Source organism: Enoplosus armatus, chromosome 19 (genome assembly GCF_043641665.1).
Source record: "Enoplosus armatus isolate fEnoArm2 chromosome 19, fEnoArm2.hap1, whole genome shotgun sequence".
Taxonomy (NCBI): Eukaryota; Metazoa; Chordata; class Actinopteri; order Centrarchiformes; family Enoplosidae; genus Enoplosus; species Enoplosus armatus.
Window position 1 is genome coordinate 18,212,576 of NC_092198.1, and position 22,425 is coordinate 18,235,000.

At 44.8% G+C, this 22,425-nt stretch overlaps 1 protein-coding gene across 1 annotated transcript; it reads left to right on the forward strand.

Moving 5' to 3' along the window:
* The first annotated feature begins 1,075 nt into the window (after window positions 1-1,075).
* On the forward strand, window positions 1,076-15,458 carry tfap2d (transcription factor AP-2 delta (activating enhancer binding protein 2 delta)). Its single transcript, XM_070926180.1, has 8 exons — window positions 1,076-1,114; window positions 1,881-2,399; window positions 5,639-5,699; window positions 10,985-11,150; window positions 12,768-12,886; window positions 13,026-13,167; window positions 13,888-14,001; window positions 15,242-15,458. Exons 1-8 carry the CDS (start codon window positions 1,076-1,078, stop codon window positions 15,456-15,458), a joined length of 1,377 nt encoding a protein of 458 aa, XP_070782281.1.
* The last annotated feature ends 6,967 nt before the right edge of the window (window positions 15,459-22,425 follow it).

Below are 22,425 nucleotides of genomic sequence, written 5' to 3' on the forward strand. Positions count from 1 at the left end.
ACTAAAAAGAAAGGAAAAAAAAAACGCAGCATTGTGGATTTAATTTGGCGTCCTAAAAAGTAAGCAATTGAAGTCCTAATAATTACTATCACTGATGTTATTTTAAATAAAGCTTTTTTAATTCATAAACTCTCTGAAAGGTGATATTTCATCGATTCCGCTGTGGTTACATCGAATGAAGCTCCAGTGAGAAATGTGTGCACACGTATGTGATGTGGTTTCATTATGAAATCCGTCAACACCGCCGTATTAAAATCGCCAGATAAGAGCAATAATGATAATAAATGTATCCGGAGCCGTGAGGCGCGCAGGAAGCATCGAAAACACCCCGTTTCCAAATGAAACTCCTCATCGGAGCGAAAGACATTCATTCGCCAGCTCGTTCTGAGAAACACGAAAAGCCATTTTTATTCCGTTGATAAATGTCGAAATTAGCTTCATAATATTTCAAAGCAAACTTACATTTCCGTTGAAAATCCGCACATTTTTGTTTTGTTTTGTAAAACGACTTAGCCGGTGTGGATAAAAGAAAAAAAACTAAATAATAATAACCGAGCAGAAGACCTTGTGAAAATACAAACGGGTCAACAACAAAAAAAAAAGAAAAAAAAAAAAGGGAAAATGTCCACAAAAAGCGATGAAAATGTTGAAAGAAGCGCTTGGTTCCTTATTAAGGCGAAGATACAATATTTATTCCTTGTCTCCTGGGATGCTCCGCTCCGTCTATTGTCCTCCCATTCCTCAGTGCTGATGCTTAATTTTCAAAACTTCTATATTACCAAGGGACCTACGACATCAGCCGAGAAATACCCTGCAAGTACAAAATCCGTGAGCCAGCCCCGTCCGTGCAGAGGGGAGACGCTCGCGTTCCGCCAGCTTTCTGCCGTTACCGAGAGCGCGCGAGGGGGGACTTTTCCATTTCTCTCGCTTTTTGAGGATTTTAACGCATTTTTTTTTATTATTATTATTATTATTATTATTATTATTATTCGATCGGGCCAGAGAGAGGAGGGGGAGAGAGAGAGAGAGAGAGAGAAAAAAAAAAACAACCACGGGTTACTCTGGAGAAAGCACAATGTCAGCGACCTTCCCCGGACTTGTCCACGATACAGAGGTAGGCTCATTTATTTACTTAACGTCCTTTAATTCGTGAAATCGCAGACGAATGTGCAGCGGAAGAAACACCGTCGGCTTTAAACTGAGTTACGGAGGCATTTCGAGACCGCGCCGGCTCTCAAGAAGTCCCCTCAACTGGAATCTACTGTATCGCACGGATGAGAAAAAAAAAAAAAATAACTTGCAATGGAGGGAAGAAATGAGTCGTGCATCTCACTGCGGCTGCCGGTGAAAACGGGGCTTTTTTATTAGTGTGCGGAAGCAAATGAGGCGGCGTGTGTGAGCCGGTAACAGTGTGATTAGAACATTACAGGGCGGAACACTCCGCTGTGTCTCGCTCTGCTTACCTCCCATCCGGAATGAGCGAGAGAGCCGGGACAGTAAATTTGCCAGCAGCTCGGTAATAATAATAATAATAATATATAACAGCACGCCTTTTAAAACGCTGCAAGGAGAGTGACAGGCATGCCAAAGGGAGGGAGGGGAGAGAGAGAGAGAGAGAGGGGGGGGGGGGGGTGGGAATACCGATGGCTCCTGTTGCCGTGCGTTCGTTTCCCCTCCCGGGCGTGTGGAAATGACATCTCCTTCAGGTGGTTTTTAAAGTGGGAGAAAAAAAAAAAAAAAAAGAGAGAGGAAAAAAAAAGAAGGCGCTTTGAGTGTGTGAGGGGTGTTCTGGAGTGTGTTTGGGAGGCAGAGAGAGGAGACGCCGGCTGATGCTAAATGACACGGCTCATATATTTCCCCGTCTCTTTATTATCTTTTAGATACGTCACGACGGATCAAACAGCTACCGCCTCATGCAGCTCGGGTGCCTGGAGTCCGTGGCCAACTCCTCGGTCGCCTACTCCTCTTCCTCCCCGCTCACCTACCCGGCGCCGGCGGGGACGGAGTTCGCCTCGCCCTACTTCTCGGCCAACCACCAGTACACGCCCCTCCACCACCAGTCCTTCCACTACGAGTTCCAGCACTCCCACCCGGCCGTGGCCCCGGAGGCCTACGGGCTGAACTCGCTGCACTCGGGCCAGTACTACCAGCAGATCCACCACGGGGAGCCCGCCGACTTCATCAACCTGCACAGCGCGCGCTCGGCCCTCAAGTCCTCCTGCCTGGACGAGCAGCAGCGGCGCGAGCTGGGCTGCCTCGACGCTTACCGGCGCCATGACCTGTCGCTGATGACGTCACACGGCTCCCAGGCCTACGGCGTCGGCATGCACCACCCGGACCAGAGGCTGCTGCCCGGCGCCGGCCTGGGTCTCCCTTCGTCCGCGTCAGACGACCTGCAGGTACCGGCGGCCTCCATCACTCCCCCCCCCCCCACCCCTCCCACCCCACCCCCGCTAATTCACAGTCTCACACCACCTCAAGGCCTAAGATCCAACTCCACCTTAATGCACCCTCTTTCCTTTCCCTCGGCTTCTCAGCTCTGGTTTACTAACACTGCTCCATAAGATAGGATAATAGACCCTTAGAGCTGCCACAAGGCCCAGTATCCCTGCCCCACTGGCCTACTATTGAACCCCCCCCCCCCCCCGCCCCCTGCCAACCCCCCTCTCCTCCCTCTATTGTACCAGCAACACAGCAATTCCAAAAATATTGAACAGAAAGACAGCGCCAGATGTCTGTCTGTCTGCCTGTCTGCCTGTCTGCCTGTCTGCTTCATCTGTCTGCTGTCTCTGACACTGACAGGGCCGCATTACATGTGGCCTGTAGGCTGTCCCCCCCCCAATGCCGCATGAACTCCGTCCTACTTTGGACTAAAATAATATTGGACATCTTCTTGAGATGACTTTTGTCGCCGAAGCACAAACGTGAGTGTAAATGTCAAGTGCAGGCGGCGGCCCTGAAAGAGGCGGGCCTGCTCTCTGAAGGTTAATTGACTGGCAGTCTATACGGTCCCATTGTCGCTTTTCCACAGACACACGTGACCCCATATTTTACATAATAATTCTTTTCGACTTAAAGAAATCGAGATGAAAACGCATTCGCACGGTTCTTGTGTGTGTGTGTGTGTGTGCGTGAGAGAGAGTGTGTGTGCGTGAGAGAGTGTGTGTGTGTGTGTGTGTGTGTGTGTGTGAGTGAGTGTGTGTCCGGCTGTCTGTTGAGGCAAAGAAAAGCCGCTGGTTGCTCTATTCTCCGGTAAAGGGCGGATTAACGGATCGGGGTTGAGGGCACAATGCCCAGCTCGAGCGCCATAAAGCACCGTAGTTTATCCAATTACCGACTTAGCGTCAATCAACTTTGTTGCTTATGCAGCGACATCTGAGCTGGTTAAAACGCGCCTCTGGTTAAACACAATTTAAGACGGCGACACATCATTTCAGTCACGTTAACTATTTACCAACTCCACTCAAGTTCGGCTCCATCAAGTGTCAAGCTTCTTCTTTTTTTCTCTTTTTAAATGGCATCACGCTGAAAGTATCCTAATATTTACACTATGTTTAAATTGTAGAAATAACCACAACAGTTACAGTATTTTAATGACACGATATATAATTGCATCTGAGGAGTAATCAGATTTGTTTATTATCTTTATAGCAACAATTATGTTTCATTTTAATTCACTTGATTTGCGCTTTATTTAAAGGGTGTGGGGCTTAAAAATAAAAAAATAACGTGAATTGTCCGGAAATATTAAAGCTAATCTAGGGAATTATAATATCACCTGCATGATTTTTTTTTTCATTATTATTTTTATGGCTCTTTCTGCCACTATGGACTTTTTTTCTTTTTTTTTTTTTAAATGCGAGTTCTGCGTGAAACGTAATAATTTGAATTCCGTGATGACGGCAATAGTAGACTATGCTTTTTATTCTCCATAATATTTATTGTTAACCTACATTAGTGCAATATTAATATCTTAGGGATAAGGACGTCGTGTTGCCTTGATTTCATTTTAATGTACTGCGTTTTTTTCACAGTCGATCGTTGTTAAAGCAAATACTATATTTACCCTAAGCTTTTCTTCTTCTTCTTTTTTTTTTTGGGGGGGGGGGGCACATAAAAGGAGCACAGGTTTGACCCTTTTATTGAGGAAAAAGAAAGGATCGGCTCGTGAACCTGAGCCTTGCACGAGGCGGATGCATGAACGGAACAGATGCGCCTATGGTCTCGTGCAGCCCGGTCGCATCTTTCAGCGCGTTAAAGAGATTTTCATGCCGAACAAAAGCAGCTGCCACACCTTTCCCCCGTCACTAAGCTAATTCATGCAAGACCTCTGCGTTTTGTATATTGATTTTATAATCACTTTAGCTTCGGAGTGGAAGAAAAGGAACAGAGCAGGAGCTGGTTAAGAAAGAACTACGACAAGCTCCCCCCTTTTCTTTTTTTTTCCAGGTTTATTTTAATCAGGGGGCTTCTGCGTGGGCCAGGCCTCGAGGCTCGCACGAGGGGGGATTAAGTGTTTTCTGAATAAAAAAAAAAAAAGCGCGTGTTCTCCTTTCTTGATGACATCGTTGATAGCACGCGAGTGTGATATGGACCAAAATGGCGGCGGTAACAGGTCCCCCCATACATGCGGGCCTTGTGCAACCGCTCGCTGCGAAACGTAGAGCCGTCCCACAACAGGTTGGCGGCCGCAGCACACACCTCCGGACACTCGCGTCTCAGCCTGGAGCCGCTCCAACGGAGCCCGCTCCTGCGTGAGCCGTGAGCCGCATCCTTTATTCCACTCTGCCCTCGGTTTTTACTCAGAGCCCGTCAAAGTCACGTAGTCCACACTTTCCAACAAAAAAAGGCTTCCACCACTAGGAACGTGTTCAAAGGAGGGCTGCAGCGGGGCCCAGTATTAACCAAAACTTCACGGCGTTGTGAAGAAACTTAAAGCGTCGTATGTGCAGTGCTTCCCAACCTGTGGGTCGGGACCGTGCAGAAGGGGTCGCACGATACACCTGAGGGGCCATGAGATGATTCATTGCGTAGGGGAAAGAATAAAAATAAATAAATAAACGTATTCTGCTACAGGGAAATTATTTTCTTCAGACTTTATGATACTGAGTAAAAAAAAAAATATTCAAATGACACAAACTGAGAGGAGCAAATCATTCATACTGCAATCCAGCATGAATGGCAAGGGGGTCAAGTGGACACCCAGCTAAATGGTATGGGACTGCTGAGCCATAGGATGTGCGGGAGATGAAACAACGCACGCTCTAGATCAGCTGATATTATCATGAAATACGAATCACAGATTTCTGACATCGCATTCATTGTACGGTCTTGGTTTCACGAGGTTTATTTCAAAGGCGAATGCTCGGTGTTTTTGTGCGTGGTGAGCAGTGAAAGCGTGAATGAACACCTCAATTGGATGCCCTCAAAGCACCGCATCAGCTCCCGGGGAAAAAAAAAGAAAGAAAGAAAGAAAAAACGAGAGAGAGAAACGCCATTAATGTTCAGCTGCTGCTGGTGGTGCTGGTGGTGCTGCTGGAGCCTGACAGCTGGGTAAACTGTGCTCCAGCGGTGGAAAGAATGTGGGTGAAGTGATTTCACCTCCCCTGCTCGTGCTAATGAGTGCGTGTCTCCGCAGGGCTCCGTGGAAGCGCAGTGTGGGCTCGTGCTGAACGGCCAAGGGGGCGTCATCCGGAGAGGTAAGGCCCCGTTTTGTTTTGTTTTTTGTTGTTGTTGTTGTTTTTTTTTTTTTTTAAACTCTCTATCGCTGTTGCACCGGAGGGCCCGTGAACACTCGCGGCGAGACAGCGAAGCAGACAGACAAAAACAGGCGGGACACTCCCCTCTTGTCTGCTGTCAACGCGTTACAGCAGCAGCGGGCCCCATTTCCTCGCCTATTTAAACGCTGACACGGTGTACAGGCGCAGACACGGCGCTCCCCACTTCCAGTATGAAATGGACTGTCACTCAACACCTGCCTCCCCCCCTTTTTTTTTTTTTTTTTTAAACCAGCCACTCGAAACATGCTCTCTGACTCTTTCCCAGGAAATTAAAATGTCAACAAAGTGATGAATTAACGTGGCAGTGATTTGGGAGCGCCGGCCTGCTGCAGTTTGGGTCGCAGCCTCTGACGCAGCAGTCACGGCACACGCGTCCTTTTTGAAGTCAAACCCGTAGGCGGACACTTCTTCGCCTTCGTTTTCACCAATTTAACGTAAAAATCCACGTTTGTTTTGAGATCATAAATGCATCATGATCCCCTGCAAACGCTGCCGCTGACGGTCTTATCTCTCTTTTGCAATAAAAGCAAAACAGGAAAAGGCGGATATCAGTGCAAGGAACAGCCCAAGTATTTACGCCACAACCTGGATTTTTTTAGTATCCTATATTAGGAATTGTGCAGACTCTGTAATATAATTCATGGCGTCACAACGTTGAATTTAACAAGTGAATGGCCCACAAATTAAACGATGGGTCTTTAATGTCTATTGCAAACGAGCTTGATTAATATGGCGCGCAACTTTCATATATTAGAAAATGAAGGTGCAATCAAGGATTGCATTTTCGTTTAGCTGTTCTCACCAAGCATTTGATTGCTTCCGGGCAAATTCTATTTTATTTGAGTCTTGTTTTTCTTTCATGTATTTATATGTGGGCTGTGGTGTTAAACCGTACCAGAGGAGTAGTGATGGTCTTCGGGTGCAGTAATTGTTGTCTCTTGCGTGTATCTGCATGTTTAATCGCAGACAGCATGAATGACTCCTATAGCTTTGAAAGACTGGCTCGTGCAGGCAGTCCAAGGGGGAGGGGGGGGGGGGGGGCGAGGATGCGGATGCGGACGTGGACTCGACCCGCATCAACACATAGCAGAGCAGCCAATTTCCTCACGAGTCTGGGTTTGAACGCGCTGTGGATCTGCTTTTGGTCCATCAAAACCTGCTCCTGTGTTGTTGTTGTTGTTGTTGTTGTTGTTGTAGTTGTTGTTGTTGTTGTTTTTCTTCCCTTTTAGTCGGGACTGCGTGCAGTTTTCCACACAGAGAAAGGAAGGCTGTGTCTCGGGTTTAATTTTTCATCAGCTCTGCCTAGGTGTTGGGGCTTTTCTCGCGGATTGACGCGGGAATCCCTTCGCTATCACTTTCGGTTAATGGTGCGCCGTATTTGGCCCTGAGCTCAGCCGCTGCAACCATCACAACCAATAATCTTTGCTTTACCTCCCGCTCCCGTATCGATAGCTTCTCTCGCCTCGGGCGGACGCTTTGATATGCTAATGCGGAGCGGGGGCCCCCGGATTCAGCCGAGATCATATTAATGTTGTTCTTTCTGACTGCGGCTTTGGCGGCATGAATATTCACACAACCTTTTTTCAAAAGAAAATCACTCAAGAAACGCGGATCCTACTTAGGAGGAGTCGTCTGTGTTTTTAATCACCCTGCCATCCCTTTTCCCGCTCAGCTCGAACAGCGGCCTCGCGGATCAATCTGTCAGGCGCGCGCCCCCGCCACTACAGCCCCTGCACGCGCCTCTCTCTCTCTCTCTCTCTCTCTCTTTTCTGTCAAGACATTGGCGGGCTTTTTTTTTTTTCTTTTCTGGAGCTCTAAACATTGTTGTTAGAATATGAGGAGAATGACATTTGGCCCGTGTCTCTTTTTCTTTAATTTTCGTGGCAAACTCGTAAAAGGCGCTTGATTCCGCGTGTGATCCCGCCCGCCGCTCGCGCCGCAGCCCGAGGCTACTCTCCGTTGCTTAAATACCGTTATCGCCTCTGGGCCCGCGCGCTCCACTGACTGCACTACCGGCAATAGCTCTTTTCGATTGCCCTTGGCAACATAAAATACAAACTACTTTGAATCAAAACATTTTTAGGGGAATTAATATGATGTGAACCCGCGGCTTTCAGAGACGCGCGCCCCTGTCAGAGCGCGTGAGTCTGACAGACAGGTCTGCCCGGTTTGTGTCACATACGAGCCGGACTTCACACGCGCACACACACACACGCACACACGCACACACACACACACACACACACAGGAGTCCGAGTAGGCTATCAATCGATTCCCTCGACCTGCAATCGTCCATTTGTGGCTGCCTGAGTGAAATACAAGTCCCATGCAGCCCCTGTACAAAGCCCTGCCCGCCGGACTACAACAGGCTTTTGTTACCTACACCATTGTGATGTCACAGTTGTGCTGCGGGCACGAGGCGCTGTCCACGGTGCTGAACCTGGGCGACGCGTCTCTGAAGCCACAAAACATGACGCCAAAGTAGCACATTTCAGCTGATGGTGAATAATATATATTTTTGTTGTTGTTGTTCAGAGCAGAAATGTAGGCTACAGTTGGTCATATATATATAGGAGGCTTAGCTGGTGGCCAAATTGTCCACGTTGCCCCCGGAAAAGATTGGCGTGTGCAGCCAATGTGCGCCCGCAGCGTTGTTCTCTTCGGCCTAAATGGCATCCCCCTTTTTCCTTCATTCCGTCATATCCAGCACGGCCCAATAACAAAGCGACACACCCTGCTGTTAGATTTGATAATGAGGCGGATGAATAATAGAATATAGCCTACAGTACATCAGACAGAAACCTTGCGTTTCAGCTGCTCGGGACGTTAGTTCAAGTGAAAGTTTAATCATAACAGGCCTACTCAGAGCAGTCGATATATTCCAGGAGGACCCGCAGCACCGATTCAGACGCAATTAATAATGTGGAAGAGGCCTTCACTATCACAACCACTATCATTTATTCACACATGCAGGGGCCTCAAGTCCACAATGAAATCAACTTGGTGGTTGGTGGAAGGTGATTAAAGGAAGGTTTTGTTTCTCCCCCCCCCCCCCTCCTGGGGTTACAGCAGGCGTTTCTAACATACAGACAAATATTGAGCTGAAACAGAAATATAAATATATGTATATAGTAAAAACAAAACTGAATGTAATATTGAAGCTGCGAAAAACACATTGATCCTGCCAGTGGTGATTGAAGATACTTGATCCTTTGTGTTTCTGTGGACTGAGCGTCTCAATCTTTTCTGGCTCAGGCTTTGATTAAAATTGTATTTCAACGTGTATTATGTTTACAGCTAAAACAATTGTCCTACTTCTTAAGATAAATGGGCCATTTAAAAATCCGTTGGATTCTCTGAAAAAATGTGATGTCACAAAGCTGAAAACGGAGCTGTTTTTCTTATCTCATGAAAAGTTGACATTTTGGTTTTCAAAGGACAGGGACAAAGATAAAAAAAAAAAGAAAAAAAAGAAGGGTATTTAATATAAAAATATCAAGTTTGATAAATGATTTTGACGTTATAACACAAAAGCGTATATGAGGAGCATGTTTCCTGTGCAGACCAGGACGTTTCCACTCACTGTGAACAGCAGACTGTACACCGGCTGCACTGACACATTACATTGTTACACCTGAAAAGAGACAAGAGACTTCCTGTTTGCTCTGCTCACAGACAGTTTCTTTGTTTGGACGTGATTCTTCCACCTAAGATGCAAAGTTTGCGCCCAGCTAAAGCCACCAACTAAAAACAAAGGTGCAGAGTAGTGCCATGTATATCTGCACACTTGCCCCCTGAGGTGGGATTCAATGAAGGGTCAGCGTTCTCTACAAAAGAACGTGTTTCTAACTGTTTTGTGAAACATGTTAATCCAATACTGGATACATAGTTGTTTTTTTTTTGCATTAGCTCTTTTCTTTGTACCAATACATACACGTCTGTGAGTCGAGGCTTTTCAAGGTCTAAATGGATTTTCATCCTCAAAGCATCTACACTGAAAGTAAAGAAAAATGCTCTTGCAGCTCTCATAGTAAAAAAAATTATCTCATAACCTGCAGCATTCATTTTAAAATTAGATATCCCTCACACTAGAGGCTGTTATTAATATTATTATTATTATCTTTGCAGAACTTGAGAAAATCCTCTTTGTTTTGTTGATACTTTACTGATCAGCATCTAATCAGTAATGTAAAAATACGTGTGTAACTATACATCTTCAGATTATGGCTGTTTGTGGCTGTATATTGCATATACATGTGGAGGCAAGAGAAATCTGCAGGCAGCACGTTTAAGTGCCAACACAATGGAGCTGAACATCCAGAACACCTGGGTGTTGGCTGTTGGCGTATTGTTTTTTTTTTATTTTAATATACTTCTAAATCAGTATTACTAAATACGCGTAGAGGTGTCGGTGGTGGCATAAGACAACTAAATATTTATAATAATAAAAAAAACGCAATGATAAACCAGCCTGAAATATTCAGGCTTGTGGCTACATAGGTGCTCTCCCAAAATAACACAAACGTTTGTTGCATTACGATCTGTGCACTGCTAAAACAAACAATTATCGACACACAGTGCCAAACGTGCCAAAACCTGGGTCCACAGTTCTATGGAAGCCTAGTATTCATGTGAAATGATGTTTTGCACTATCATTAGACCCTGCAGTTGTACACATGGTGCTACATGTGGCACCTGAACATCGATAAAATCATCTCCCCATTATTTCATAAATCTGCTGGATACCTCCAGAATTTCTTTGTTTTATGGCTCCGCTGTTGTGCTGCATTATTTCCACCTGGCGTCATGAGAGAAATCGTTTTCACTATCTATTCACTCCTATAGCAGTTCAAACATGGGTGGAGCTTGTATGTTCAAATAAGACACAGCCAACAGGTCATTAGCACAGCTCCATGTGTGGAAACAGGGCTGTTTTTCTTATTCAAGAATCAAAGTAGTAGTAGTTACTATGAAAATATCTAGTTTGATAAACGGTGTTATGACACAAGTCTTTATTATGCAGCAGTCATTTGATGGTCACTTTTTTGGCCCATTGAATGACTTCAAACAGCCCGTTTTCCTGAAGGCTGACATGCTCACTGTGCATCATGTGGACGCACAACTCTAATCAGTGTCTCCACGCAACAGCGCCGTTTGTCCACGCTGAACCTTGTTCTAACGCGTGTGTCGTGTTTTGTGTGCAGGGGGGACATGTGTGGTGAACCCCACAGATTTGTTCTGTTCGGTACCGGGCCGACTGTCGCTGCTCAGCTCCACCTCCAAGTACAAAGTCACCATCGCAGAGGTGAAAAGAAGACTGTCCCCACCAGAGTGCCTCAACGCCTCCCTACTGGGCGGCATACTGCGCAGGTCAGCACAACACACACACACACACACACACACACCGCAGCTTCTTTAACGGATCTAAATGCAACTGGGGGTGATCGAAGAGAGTGCACTGATTTGTTGACTTAGAGACAAATCAAACTAAAGACTTGTCTGTTTTTTAAGTACTTTTCGTACTGCTGACATGGTAAATCTTTAAATGTCGTCTCATCTTATTGCAGCATTATGGCTCCACGTAGGAACATTTCATCTTGCTGTTGCAGAGACTTGTTCACGCTTCGACATCATCCCTGGGGAATGAGAGACACAAAATCTTAAAAACACTGGGTGCATCTTGAAACAGCAGGGTTATACGAGAAGAAAAGTGTGTACGCTTAATAGTGAAAGGGTGGAAGAAATAATACACCTGGCAGTGTGCAATAATAACAAAAATATAGCCTCATAAATCAACAACTTGTGGACAAATGTAACATCGAGAGAGGGAGCTGCAGGGCTGTTTAGGTTGTATTGGGTTATCAAAATGTTTCAGTTATTTTGTCCACCCCCTGTGTATCTTCTAACAAAATAATATGTGAGTGTGAAAGAGCATGAATCTGGCTGGTGAACGTTGGAGAGTGTTGCCCGAGCCTGTGCAGCCCTCGGATGAAACAGAGGATGTACAGTAGCGCCCACAAAGACTATTGTAGGCGAAAGAGGGCCGGGGCTGCACGCGCCGCCATGCCCAGGGAGCCAGAGGGAGGCGAGACCAGGCCAAAGCATGCCAGGATCAGAGGAACCAGAGGAAAGCAAGAGTTGCCAGCGTTGTATTATTGATGAGGCGGAGAGAGAGAAAGGGAAGGGGGGAAGAGGAGAGAGAGAGAGAGAGAGAGAGAGAGAGAGAGAGAGAGAGAATATGGCTGGTCCTACAAGATGAGGCATCAACAAAGTAAAACAAAATAGAGGTGTTGATCCTCATCTGGAGCAGAATGAATCACATCGACAACACAGGCATTACTCTAACAGATGAGAACCTGAGCTGCGTTTTCACATTTGTGCTGGCTGGAAGTATCAGAACCACAACCAATGTACTGCGTGAAGCTGCGCAGGGACCTCTGCGTGGACACACCCGCAGTCGTTCTCATCAAAACGTCCCAAAAGGAGCTTCTTCTTTTTTTGAGTACATTTAAACAGATAGGAAGTAAGCACATGTGTTTTTTTTGTTTTTTTTTTACAAATTTCACATGAAAGATAAAGAAGTGACAGGGGCCGTCGTTCCTCTCCTCACTTTGGGTATGGGACGAGACAAACGCTCAAACAATGAAAGAGGAAACTCAAGGGGACATGCGTCCATATCCGTGTCTAAAAAGAAAGCACACTCAATACATAATGAGTTGTTTTAATTTTACACTCTTTGATTTTATGCTTAATTCTATGCCTTTGTCAAATCAAAGCAAATCTATATTCTACCATCCCTACTTGCAAGACTTAATTAAAAAAACAACTTTTCTTTTCTGTAGAATAATGATTTTGGTTCTGTGAAAAATGAAGGGGTGATCAGCGATGATGACGTGATCCAGATATTCTGTCTTTTTTGTGTCTTATAAAATGTAGTGGTGTGATGATGTGGAATGTGTGATGTGAAGTTATTTTACTTTTCCACAGAGCAAAGTCTAAGAACGGAGGCCGGTGTCTTCGCGAGAAATTAGACCGCCTAGGCCTCAACCTGCCGGCGGGACGGAGGAAAGCTGCCAACGTCACCCTGCTCACCTCCCTGGTGGAAGGTGAGGAGAAATGCTTTCCGATAACTTCCACAATGTTGAAGTCACACATTCAGACACATCCATTTCATATGCCAGCGTTCACACTGAATCCTTTTTAGCTCTTTAGCTTCATGAGTCCTTTTCCTGGTTCTGTGCTCAGGTGAGGCGCTCCACCTGGCGAGGGACTTTGGCTACACCTGCGAGACAGAGTTTCCCAGCAAGGCGGTGGGGGAACATTTGGCGAGGCAGCACAGCGAGCCGAAAGAAACCAGCGCCCGCAAGAAAATGGTCCTGGCTACAAAGTGAGAACGCGAACACACTTTGAATACGCTAAACAGATTCGCTTAATGTCTCAGCAAGACACAGTAGGGTTTATTCTGAAATTCACCTGACGTCATGGTGAGTTAGTGTTTGTCTCCAGGTCTAAAGTTGGAGGTGAAAATCACGAACAATGCCAGAGTAGAAGAAGAAAAATTCATCATTTTAAAACCAATTGTTTGATAAAAAAAAAACAACAAGAACAAGAAAGCCTGTGGTTGTTTTGGGTTTGTGTGACAATGGAGAAAATGTAATTAAGGTTTAGGCACATTGTGCACTGAATGTGCTGAAGGGGAAACAGCTCTACTGTCCTCCAGCTAAGTTGATTTTCTTTTTCCGATAAAGTCATCCCGACAATGATTTCGACTCGGCATAAAATCCAAAAAGACAGCCGGGACCGATGCTGCAAAGCAACTTTGACTCTACATTTACAGAATTTCTGATACCACCGTTGTGAAAGTGTTTTGCTCGTTTCTGGATTGACGTTGAACTTGCCCTTGCTCCTGCGTGTAGTGTTTCCTTCAATCGTTCCCGGGGATGACTTTATCTGTGCGTTGATCCAAAACGATGAGGATGGGTGCAAGAAAAGGAAAGAAAAAAAGAAAAAAAAAAGAGAGAGAGAGAAAAGAAAAAGACAGAAATTGCGACGGGTGTGTTGGAGACAGATGGTAAACCCTCGTTCCCTCCCTCCTTCTGTCTGTCAGGCAAATCTGTAAGGAGTTCCAGGACTTACTGAGCCAAGATCGTTCTCCTCTGGGCTCCTCCAGACCGACCCCCATCCTGGACCTGGACATCCAGAGACACCTCACACATTTCAGGTAACACACACACACACACACACACACGCTCTTCATACAGAATGAATGGCCTTCTCTGTTTCTGGAGTCACTCTAAACAATTAAAAGTAGTGAGTGCAGACAGTTTTCTTGCAGAGCCCGGCTGCTCTCCGTTTTTTTTTTTGGCTCTGACCGCTTTGCCATTTTCGAAAAGATGCAGCTGTGCAGTTTGTTATTTGGCACAAACGACAGAGGAGGAGGGAACGGCGGCTTGTTAGCAGAAATGTCACATCTATGGCGTCATCCTTTGCAGAATATACAAAGTTTTTTTATCAAACCTCCAAAGGGAGATGTGCTGGGCAGAGGAATAAGATGCGAGCGCCGCCGTGTAAACACAGTTGTGGCAGATTGAACAGCAGCGTAAAAAGGTCGGGCTGAGAGGTGACCAGACATTTGGCTCTGTCCGAGGATCTCCAGACAAACCAGGATCATATCAGCAAACGGATCTTATGGCCGTTTCTCTGTCATGTCATCTATTGTTATCCCGCAGTCTCGTGGCACTTCTACGCCTTTACTAGCTTTAATTAACCTCGTGATTCTGATGTGTGCGGGTAACTGAGTGTGGGGTAAACTTTGTTTTAGAACACATGTAGAAACTGAAAAAGTAGAATTAAGAGAGCAGTCTGGTGGAGGAGATTCAGAAGATTTTCTTTTTTACAGGCTAATTTTCAGCATTTCACTGATGATTATTTTCAGGATCAGTTCATAAAATGGAATAGAAGATAGCGGAAAAATGGCCATCACAATTAACAAGCACAAGGAGAAGTCTTTGAATGAGTCCGTTCTAAACCTAAACATATGCAGTTTACTATCACATTAGACAAAGAAAAGCAGCAAATCCGTATAACCAACAAGCTATAACAAGGGAATACTCAGAACTCTTGCTTGAGAGATGACTTTTAATTAACAGGCGATCAGAATAGGTAGCCAGATATTTTTGTGTCGTTCCACTAATCGAATCAGTGTTCAGTTGCATCATGAATGATTGTGGACACAGCGTTTAGAACATCCCAGGACATTAAAACTCTGCTCTGACTAAAGAGAGTCTTTTAGGAGGATTAGAAGTTGTAGAGAGAAATGGAATCTGGACCACTTCAGTAAAGACTGGAACTGTACCACTCATTTCTGAATTGCTCGTTGCACCTGAATGAAACAAAAGGTTTGTCACTGTTCTGATGTTCCGTTTCCTCCCCCCCCCCCCCCCCCTCCTCCCCCCTGACAGTCTGATCACTCACGGGTTCGGCACGCCGGCGGTCTGCGCAGCTCTCAGCACCTTCCAGACGGTCCTGAGTGAGATGCTCAACTACCTGGACAAAAACTCGAGCGGCAAAACGAGCGGACCGACCGACCAACAGATCAACAGCAGTTCAGAAAAGACGCAGCTCCGGAAAACAGCCGAGCCCCAGAGCAAAGACGGGAAAACAGAAAAGACTGAGTAGCCCCCACCCACCCGGTCCCCGTGCCTTGGAGCGCTGCATTTAGGAGCGTGTGTGTGTGTGTGTGTGTGTGTGTGCACTCTCAGAAAGGACTTGTTCTTTCCCGTGCATTACTGTGTCTTCTTTGGGACATTTCATATTTATTGTCATTTATTTATCTTATGTTGAAATGTAACACTAACCTGAAGAGTCCCAAACAAGACATCCTGATGTGTGTGTGTGTGTGTGGAAATCACACATCCTGTTTAGCTCTGTGTGTGTGTGTGTGTGTGTGTGTGTGTGTGTGTGTCATGACACGGAGGAGGCTCGCCATGGAGACGGCTGAGGCTCATCCAAGACCTTTATTTGTTTATTTATTAATTCTGAAAACAGGAAGTAAACATGGACATGCTGACATCACAGGTTTCCAGGACAGGGGTGGTGACTGCCAACACAGCATACACACACACACACACACACACACACACGCACACACGCACACACACACACACGCACACATATAAAGGTTTTGGGCAATTTGATCTCAATCCAGCTAATTCAGGTGTGGATTTTCTGCAACAATACAAAAAGTGAAACGCCTTTTTGTCCTCTGAAGGCTCATTTCAACTGAATTATTAAGAGAAATCTTCGGGTTTTGCTTAAATCTCCAGTCGACTGAATTGAAATCATTTCATTTTCCAAACATTTTAAACAGATTAAATGGAAAAACCACGACCCTGAGCCAAACCCTTACACATGCACACACAGTCTGTTTTACAACCCTCCCCTGTACCTGTGTGAGCACTTGAACCCCACCAAGCAGACTGATCTTTATTTCTACGCCATACAGTCAGTGCCATAGCAACCAGTGTGTTTACCATGTGGGGGGGCGACAGAGAAAAAGAGTTTCTGGATGTGAGACTGGCGCCACTGCCTGGGCTAGGCTACACTGTGGTGTGTGTGTGTGTGTGTGTGTGTGTGTGTGTGTGTGTCTCAGTGTGTGGGAGAGATAAAGAGAGAGAGAGAGAGGAGAAGTCCAACTCAGCCATTTTGTAAAAGGTGACTTTGCGGTTGCCGTCGTTACTCTTCCCTGTGCATGTCTATCTTTGTACACTCCCCAGATCGCAAGTTTAGCCGACACAAGCTCTCTGACTCGCTCATGAACATTTGTAAAGATATATATAAATATTTAAATTACTTTTCTTGTAGGCTTTCAACTATATATATGTTAAATCCCTACCTTCTAAAATGCTGGTGTTCAATAAAGACAGTTGCTACGTGTTCTACTATTTACCCTGGTTTTAAGATGTTGCTGCACACACACACACACACACACACACAGATACACACACACCACATATAAACATACACACAGAAGGAGGCAAAAGAGCAAGCAGAGACTAAAGAGAGGCAGTATAGATCAAAGCCAGCGAGTGTGAATGATCCATATGGGTTCACAGTGTTAAAATTATAAAAAGTCAGAGTTCCTCTCTAATGTTGTGAGAGAAAAAAAAGGCTACACCTTGAGAAAAGTTCTAAAGCCTACTTTGTGTGCACGAGCATGCGTGTTTTCTTTCAGTTTGAGCAACTTCTGTCAGATTTTCCTGCTAATAATTCCTGCTGATAAAACAGAGAGAGGAGCAGCTGCCTGCTGGCGTCTCCATCCGGGCTTCTGTAGGTTCTGTTTACTCTTTAATATTCCAGTCATTTAAAAAGGAGGTCACGTTCACTGCAGAACACAAAAATACATAATCAGACAGGATGCATTTACAGTGATGCCTGCGCCGGTTTGTCAACCTGAATCAACGCCGGCGATGAGCCTCAGGTGGTAAAGACAGTGATACAAAGGGAGGGAGTGACATGGGCGCAGAATCCCAGTGCATTCCCAGTCTGCTGTTATTGTTTGGTCTGGTGTTTGACAGATGGTGTTATCCCCCAAATATACACACATGCAGTCAATGTTTTATGATGCCGGGATAAAGCTGAACCATGGTTAATACATTTCAAAATGTCCAAAATAATGCATGATGACAAATGGTGAAGTACAGTTTTACCCTTAAGTGTTTTTTAGTTTTTTTTTTTTTTTAAGTTTTTACAATAATGCATTATTGCACAAGAGCAACACCATGACATCTACAGCCTCTTCTTATGGAGGGATTTGTGTTTTTGAGGACTGAGAGCTGCAGTGTATCTTTCAGTACACTTCAACAATAGTGTTTCCGTCCAATACAATGTCAAACTAAAGGATCAAAGCAAACCTGCGACAGTTTCAACCCACAAAATGACTAAATCAAAGCACAGCCTGCGCAACGCAACCAAAGTCACCTTCACATACTGCGACTTGCCAACATTTTAGTGCTGAAACAATTATTCTGTGACAGCAAACAAAAATATCAAACCCTCCCTGTTTGCAGCGCCTCAAATGTGAGGATTTGGTCAGACAAAACAAGCAGAGTGAAGATGTCGCCTCTGCTCTTGGTGATTTTTCACTGTTTTTAACGACAGTTCACAGACTAAGCGATTCATCGGAAACCTCATCCAATGAACTGATGGCCCTGCTTTGCTTTGATAATGCAGTCTTACTTAATATGCTTTTCCACTTGGTGTTCAACTACTGTTGATGTTGAACGTCTTGATCCAAAGTCGTCTCTTAAAACGAAAAACTGTCAAACTAACCTCAGCTTAGCTTTTTCCAAGCAACAGCAGATTGCAACACAAACATAACATATCATTTGGATATTTAACACCTTTTTGCTCTCGGCTGCGGTGGAGTCCCGAACCGCAAGTCACGAAACACTCCACGAGGCCACGCTGAAGAAAATGGAGACCGCCCAAACATTCACACACATCCTGCTTCTTACCACCAGGAGGTTGATTGAAATGTTGTTTACACTCGGCAGCCTGTATTGACAGGAAGTCCAATATGACATGAACTCAGCACTTTGGGCACATGAGGGGTACATATTTCTGACAGTTGCTAGGCTACAGAATTATATGGATGCAGGCAGATCCTACCAGAGACTACATATTTTAATCACCTTTTAATCTGGGCTGCTGGGAGGAACTTCAGTGGTATCATATGGAGGAACCGGCCTGATATATAATCAAACTCGTGCATTTCAACCGCCGTGTGTGAAGATGTAACGGAGTGAAGTGTATGAGGCAAAGCAGCTTTCTAAATTGGCTCTTTGATGGTTGCTGCATCTCACTGGAGGGTATGAGCAGCAGCAAATAAGCATGAACATACTGTATACACCCACACACACACACACACACACACACACACACACACACAGATGCAAACATACCACTCGGAGAACGCAACTCAATCACACTTTTGTTTGTTATTACTTGTGTGATAAACATGTAATCCCGGCGAAAGGCGTCCCAGCTGACCCCGCATCAGAATAATAAGCAGCTCGATCAAAATGAGCCGGAAAACGAAATCGATTCATTTGCCCGCGCCGTGAGTTTCTGTAAATTGACAAGCGGACAAGAGTGAATCACAAGTTTGACATCAGCAATGCATAATGTGATGGGGGCCGCCGATGCATTATTCACACACTGGCTATTGATTGTGTTACAATGCGGCGCTCTGTTATCACCACATTAAGCAAGAGTGCATATTTACCACCACCACCCCCCCACCCCCCCCCCATTCTCCCATTCAGCCTTCAGTAGTATGCAATATTGTGTATTTATGATTAAATCTAATTCAAGTCATGAATCATTTCCAAGCAGTGGAGATATTTATACATGGGAGTAAGGTGTAACATCCAGGACACACACTAAAAATGTACGTCTTCAAATGGACGGAAATGTACGTAATGCAATGAATACTGCCATTGATATAGAAGTGCATTAAACAGTCTGAGGTCTCAGAGGGACTATAACTCCTGCTGACTGAGCCCCACAGTCACGAATACCAAACTCCGCTAACTTCTAAGCCCCCCATCTCTCCAGTCTCTCTCCTCTGAAGCTATAACCCTCCTCCTCCTCCCCTGCCTCCCTGCTAAAACCTCTTCCTCCTCTGTCCTGATCCCCGTTCAGTCCCAGGAACATTCAAGGCCTTTTCTCCTCAGCTGCCGTCCTGACTGTCCCCGTCACTCTCTGTCAACCCACACACACACACACACACACACACACACACACACACACACACACACACACAAGCTACTGCATTACACTCAAACCTGCAAGACGACCCCTGCTACTTCCATTTGTTCGACCCTGAGAGGGACCTGGATGTGGGGGCTACGGTTCGTTTAATGATGTAGCGTAATGGAGTTTGGTTGACGTGTCTCTGGCTTTATTTGAGGCCACACTACTGTTTTGTTTTTGAATGCAAAAATAAGATTTAGTCACAGCAATCACATTATTAAGGTTTTTATTTGTACCAAACAAACCCCTGAAATCAAGCAGGGGGCCCCTGGTGGTCTGCCGACATGGACGCACTGATAAAGAAGCTGTGTTTGTGCCGATTGAAAGATTCTACCTTTTTCCGGTGTTTACCTCTGTTGTGTTAGGGGACGTCTTGAGCCTGTAAATGTTTACTAGTGGGCCTTTTCCCCAGCAGACACTTTGAGATGTTTTTGTAGGAAAAAAAGCACAGATGAAACAAATTTCAATAATGATGGCTCAGTTCCATTTAGTGTCCCAGTAGGCCACAATAGCAGTGCACAATAGCAGGACCCTGAAACTGAAGCAACTAAATGGAATTCAGCTGTCATTCATTTCTTACTAAATGTCTTCTTTGGAAAAAGAAAAGGCCTGTTTTAGATTTTAAACATTCAAAAATATATAGAATTGAGCTAATAACGTGGGTCTTTTTCCTTAAGTCATCTTTATGAGCAATTACTCACGTTTAAGATGCAGTTTCATGCTGATGGTTTATCAAGTCAGTGCTGAATTTAGGTCTCCATGTTTCTGCCTCCTTTTCTGACCGTCACCTCTTTTCTGTGGTGCTCTAGCGCGACCTAGTGGTCAACAGCTGAACTGCAGCTCAAGTCCACATCGCTTCAGAACGTAATGTGACACCTCACGGACTGGAGAGGGTCCGAACAAGAAGCCCTCATAAACATATAAAAGGTGTTGTAATAAATGGTGAATGAATGAATGAATGAATGCCGTCTTTCTTATTGTGTCAAGTATAAAACTATGTCCAACCCTCATGAGCTTTAACAGATGCCACAAAGTCAAATAAGCCAGATTCAAAATGCTGCATATATATTCAAACAATAGTAAAAAAAAGAAATATATATATATATACATATATGCATATTTTCTCATTTTCAGCCCTTCATGTCTACAACAAAATGTATAAACCATTGTCAAAACATCTGCTGTATTTATTCTGAAATCAGAATAAATACTAATTAAACAACATCCATGGCCTTCTTCTGCAGGCTTTTGAAGGAAGATGTCGATGTAATATGCATGAATACGCTACAGTTCTCTTTATCATCTTGTAATTTTCTAATTTTCTAATTTAGTGAGTCTTCAAGTCATTTTCCTCTGTTTTCAGTCTGCCAAAAAAAAGTAATAAAAGGATTACTCTCCACTGTTCTTCAGCACCTGCCTGAACAACAATAGCCTTAACTGTGATGCTTCTGGGAAGATTCTGGGTGTAAAAGTATGCAATCGCATGAGTGTGAATGAAGGCATTACGGCACAAAGCACACAGGGTGTCTAAGCACACTTGACCCTGTGCAAATGCAAAGGCTGACATATGAGGGTCTTTACAGGCGAGCTGCAGGCAGTGCGGCCAACAACAAAAAAAAGAAGAGGCCAGAACAGGTGGAATCAAAGAAAATACCACCCTCCGCCCGACTCAAAGCCCCGTAAAAGGGAAGCTGAAGATGAATGCGGCTCTTTTGTAGCGATGGTTGCAAACAAAAGGCAGGCAAGCAGATAGAGCAGTATTAGTGTGACATGTGTGTGTAATGTATGCTGATACATCGTGTGTCAAACCCCCTGCAGGACAGCAACCACAACCATGCCTCCAGACTTCCAGACTGTCAGGACATCTGTCATTGCTGACAGTCATATGCCCTGCCATGTGTGTGTGTGTGTGTGTGTGTGTGTGTGAGTGTGAGTGTGAGTGTGAGAGTGAGAGAGTGAGAGAGAGAGAGAGAGAGAGAGGGGATGGGTGAATCTTTGGCAGGGGGTCATTCCAGAGAACATAGGAACAGCCGTGCTTCTTAAACATTCATGCCTGGTATTTTTCTTTTTTTTGTTGTTGCATCAAACATCAAAGGAGCTCAACCATGGCAGCCATGTCAGAGAAAACACACATACACAGGAGTGTATACACACATACAGACAACATGAGAGCATGGATAAGTGTATGAGAGTTTTACTTAGGATTGCTACATCTGAACTCGGCCCAGACCCCCCAAAAACGTATTCTGCAGCTAGTTCGACTTTTAAATCATTTAAAAAAAATTCCTGACAGTCATTTTCTGGTCTAAATGTCAAGTTCAGACTCAAGCATGCACACACACACACACACACACACACACACACACACACACACAAAAGTGTGTTTCCTCCTAAAGAGATCTAATAACATACTTAACATACATACATAACTGACTTTAAAATGTCCTTTCTTCAATTCAAAAAGCTACTCTTTGACTTTACTGAGGCCTTCTGAATTAGAGACAATGGGGCAAGAAGACGTGACACATTTCTTTCACAGCATGCCGATGGATGGATGCATGTACACTCTTGTGACACTAGGGGGAGCAGTTTGCACACACTTTCACACCTTCTCACAGAGAGGAATCATGGGGTGGTTTGAAGGGAATGAATTAAACTGTGACGCTAAATCTGTGTCCCTAGAGCCAGTTCACATGTGAGACTGAGGAGAGGGTACAAGTACAGCAGATCAGAGGCGTCAAGTCTTTTTTTACTAAATAAGAGACTTTGTTTTTGTTTCATTTTGTCCTGCAGGTACACTTTTCACATTAAGACATGATGTAGATCACGG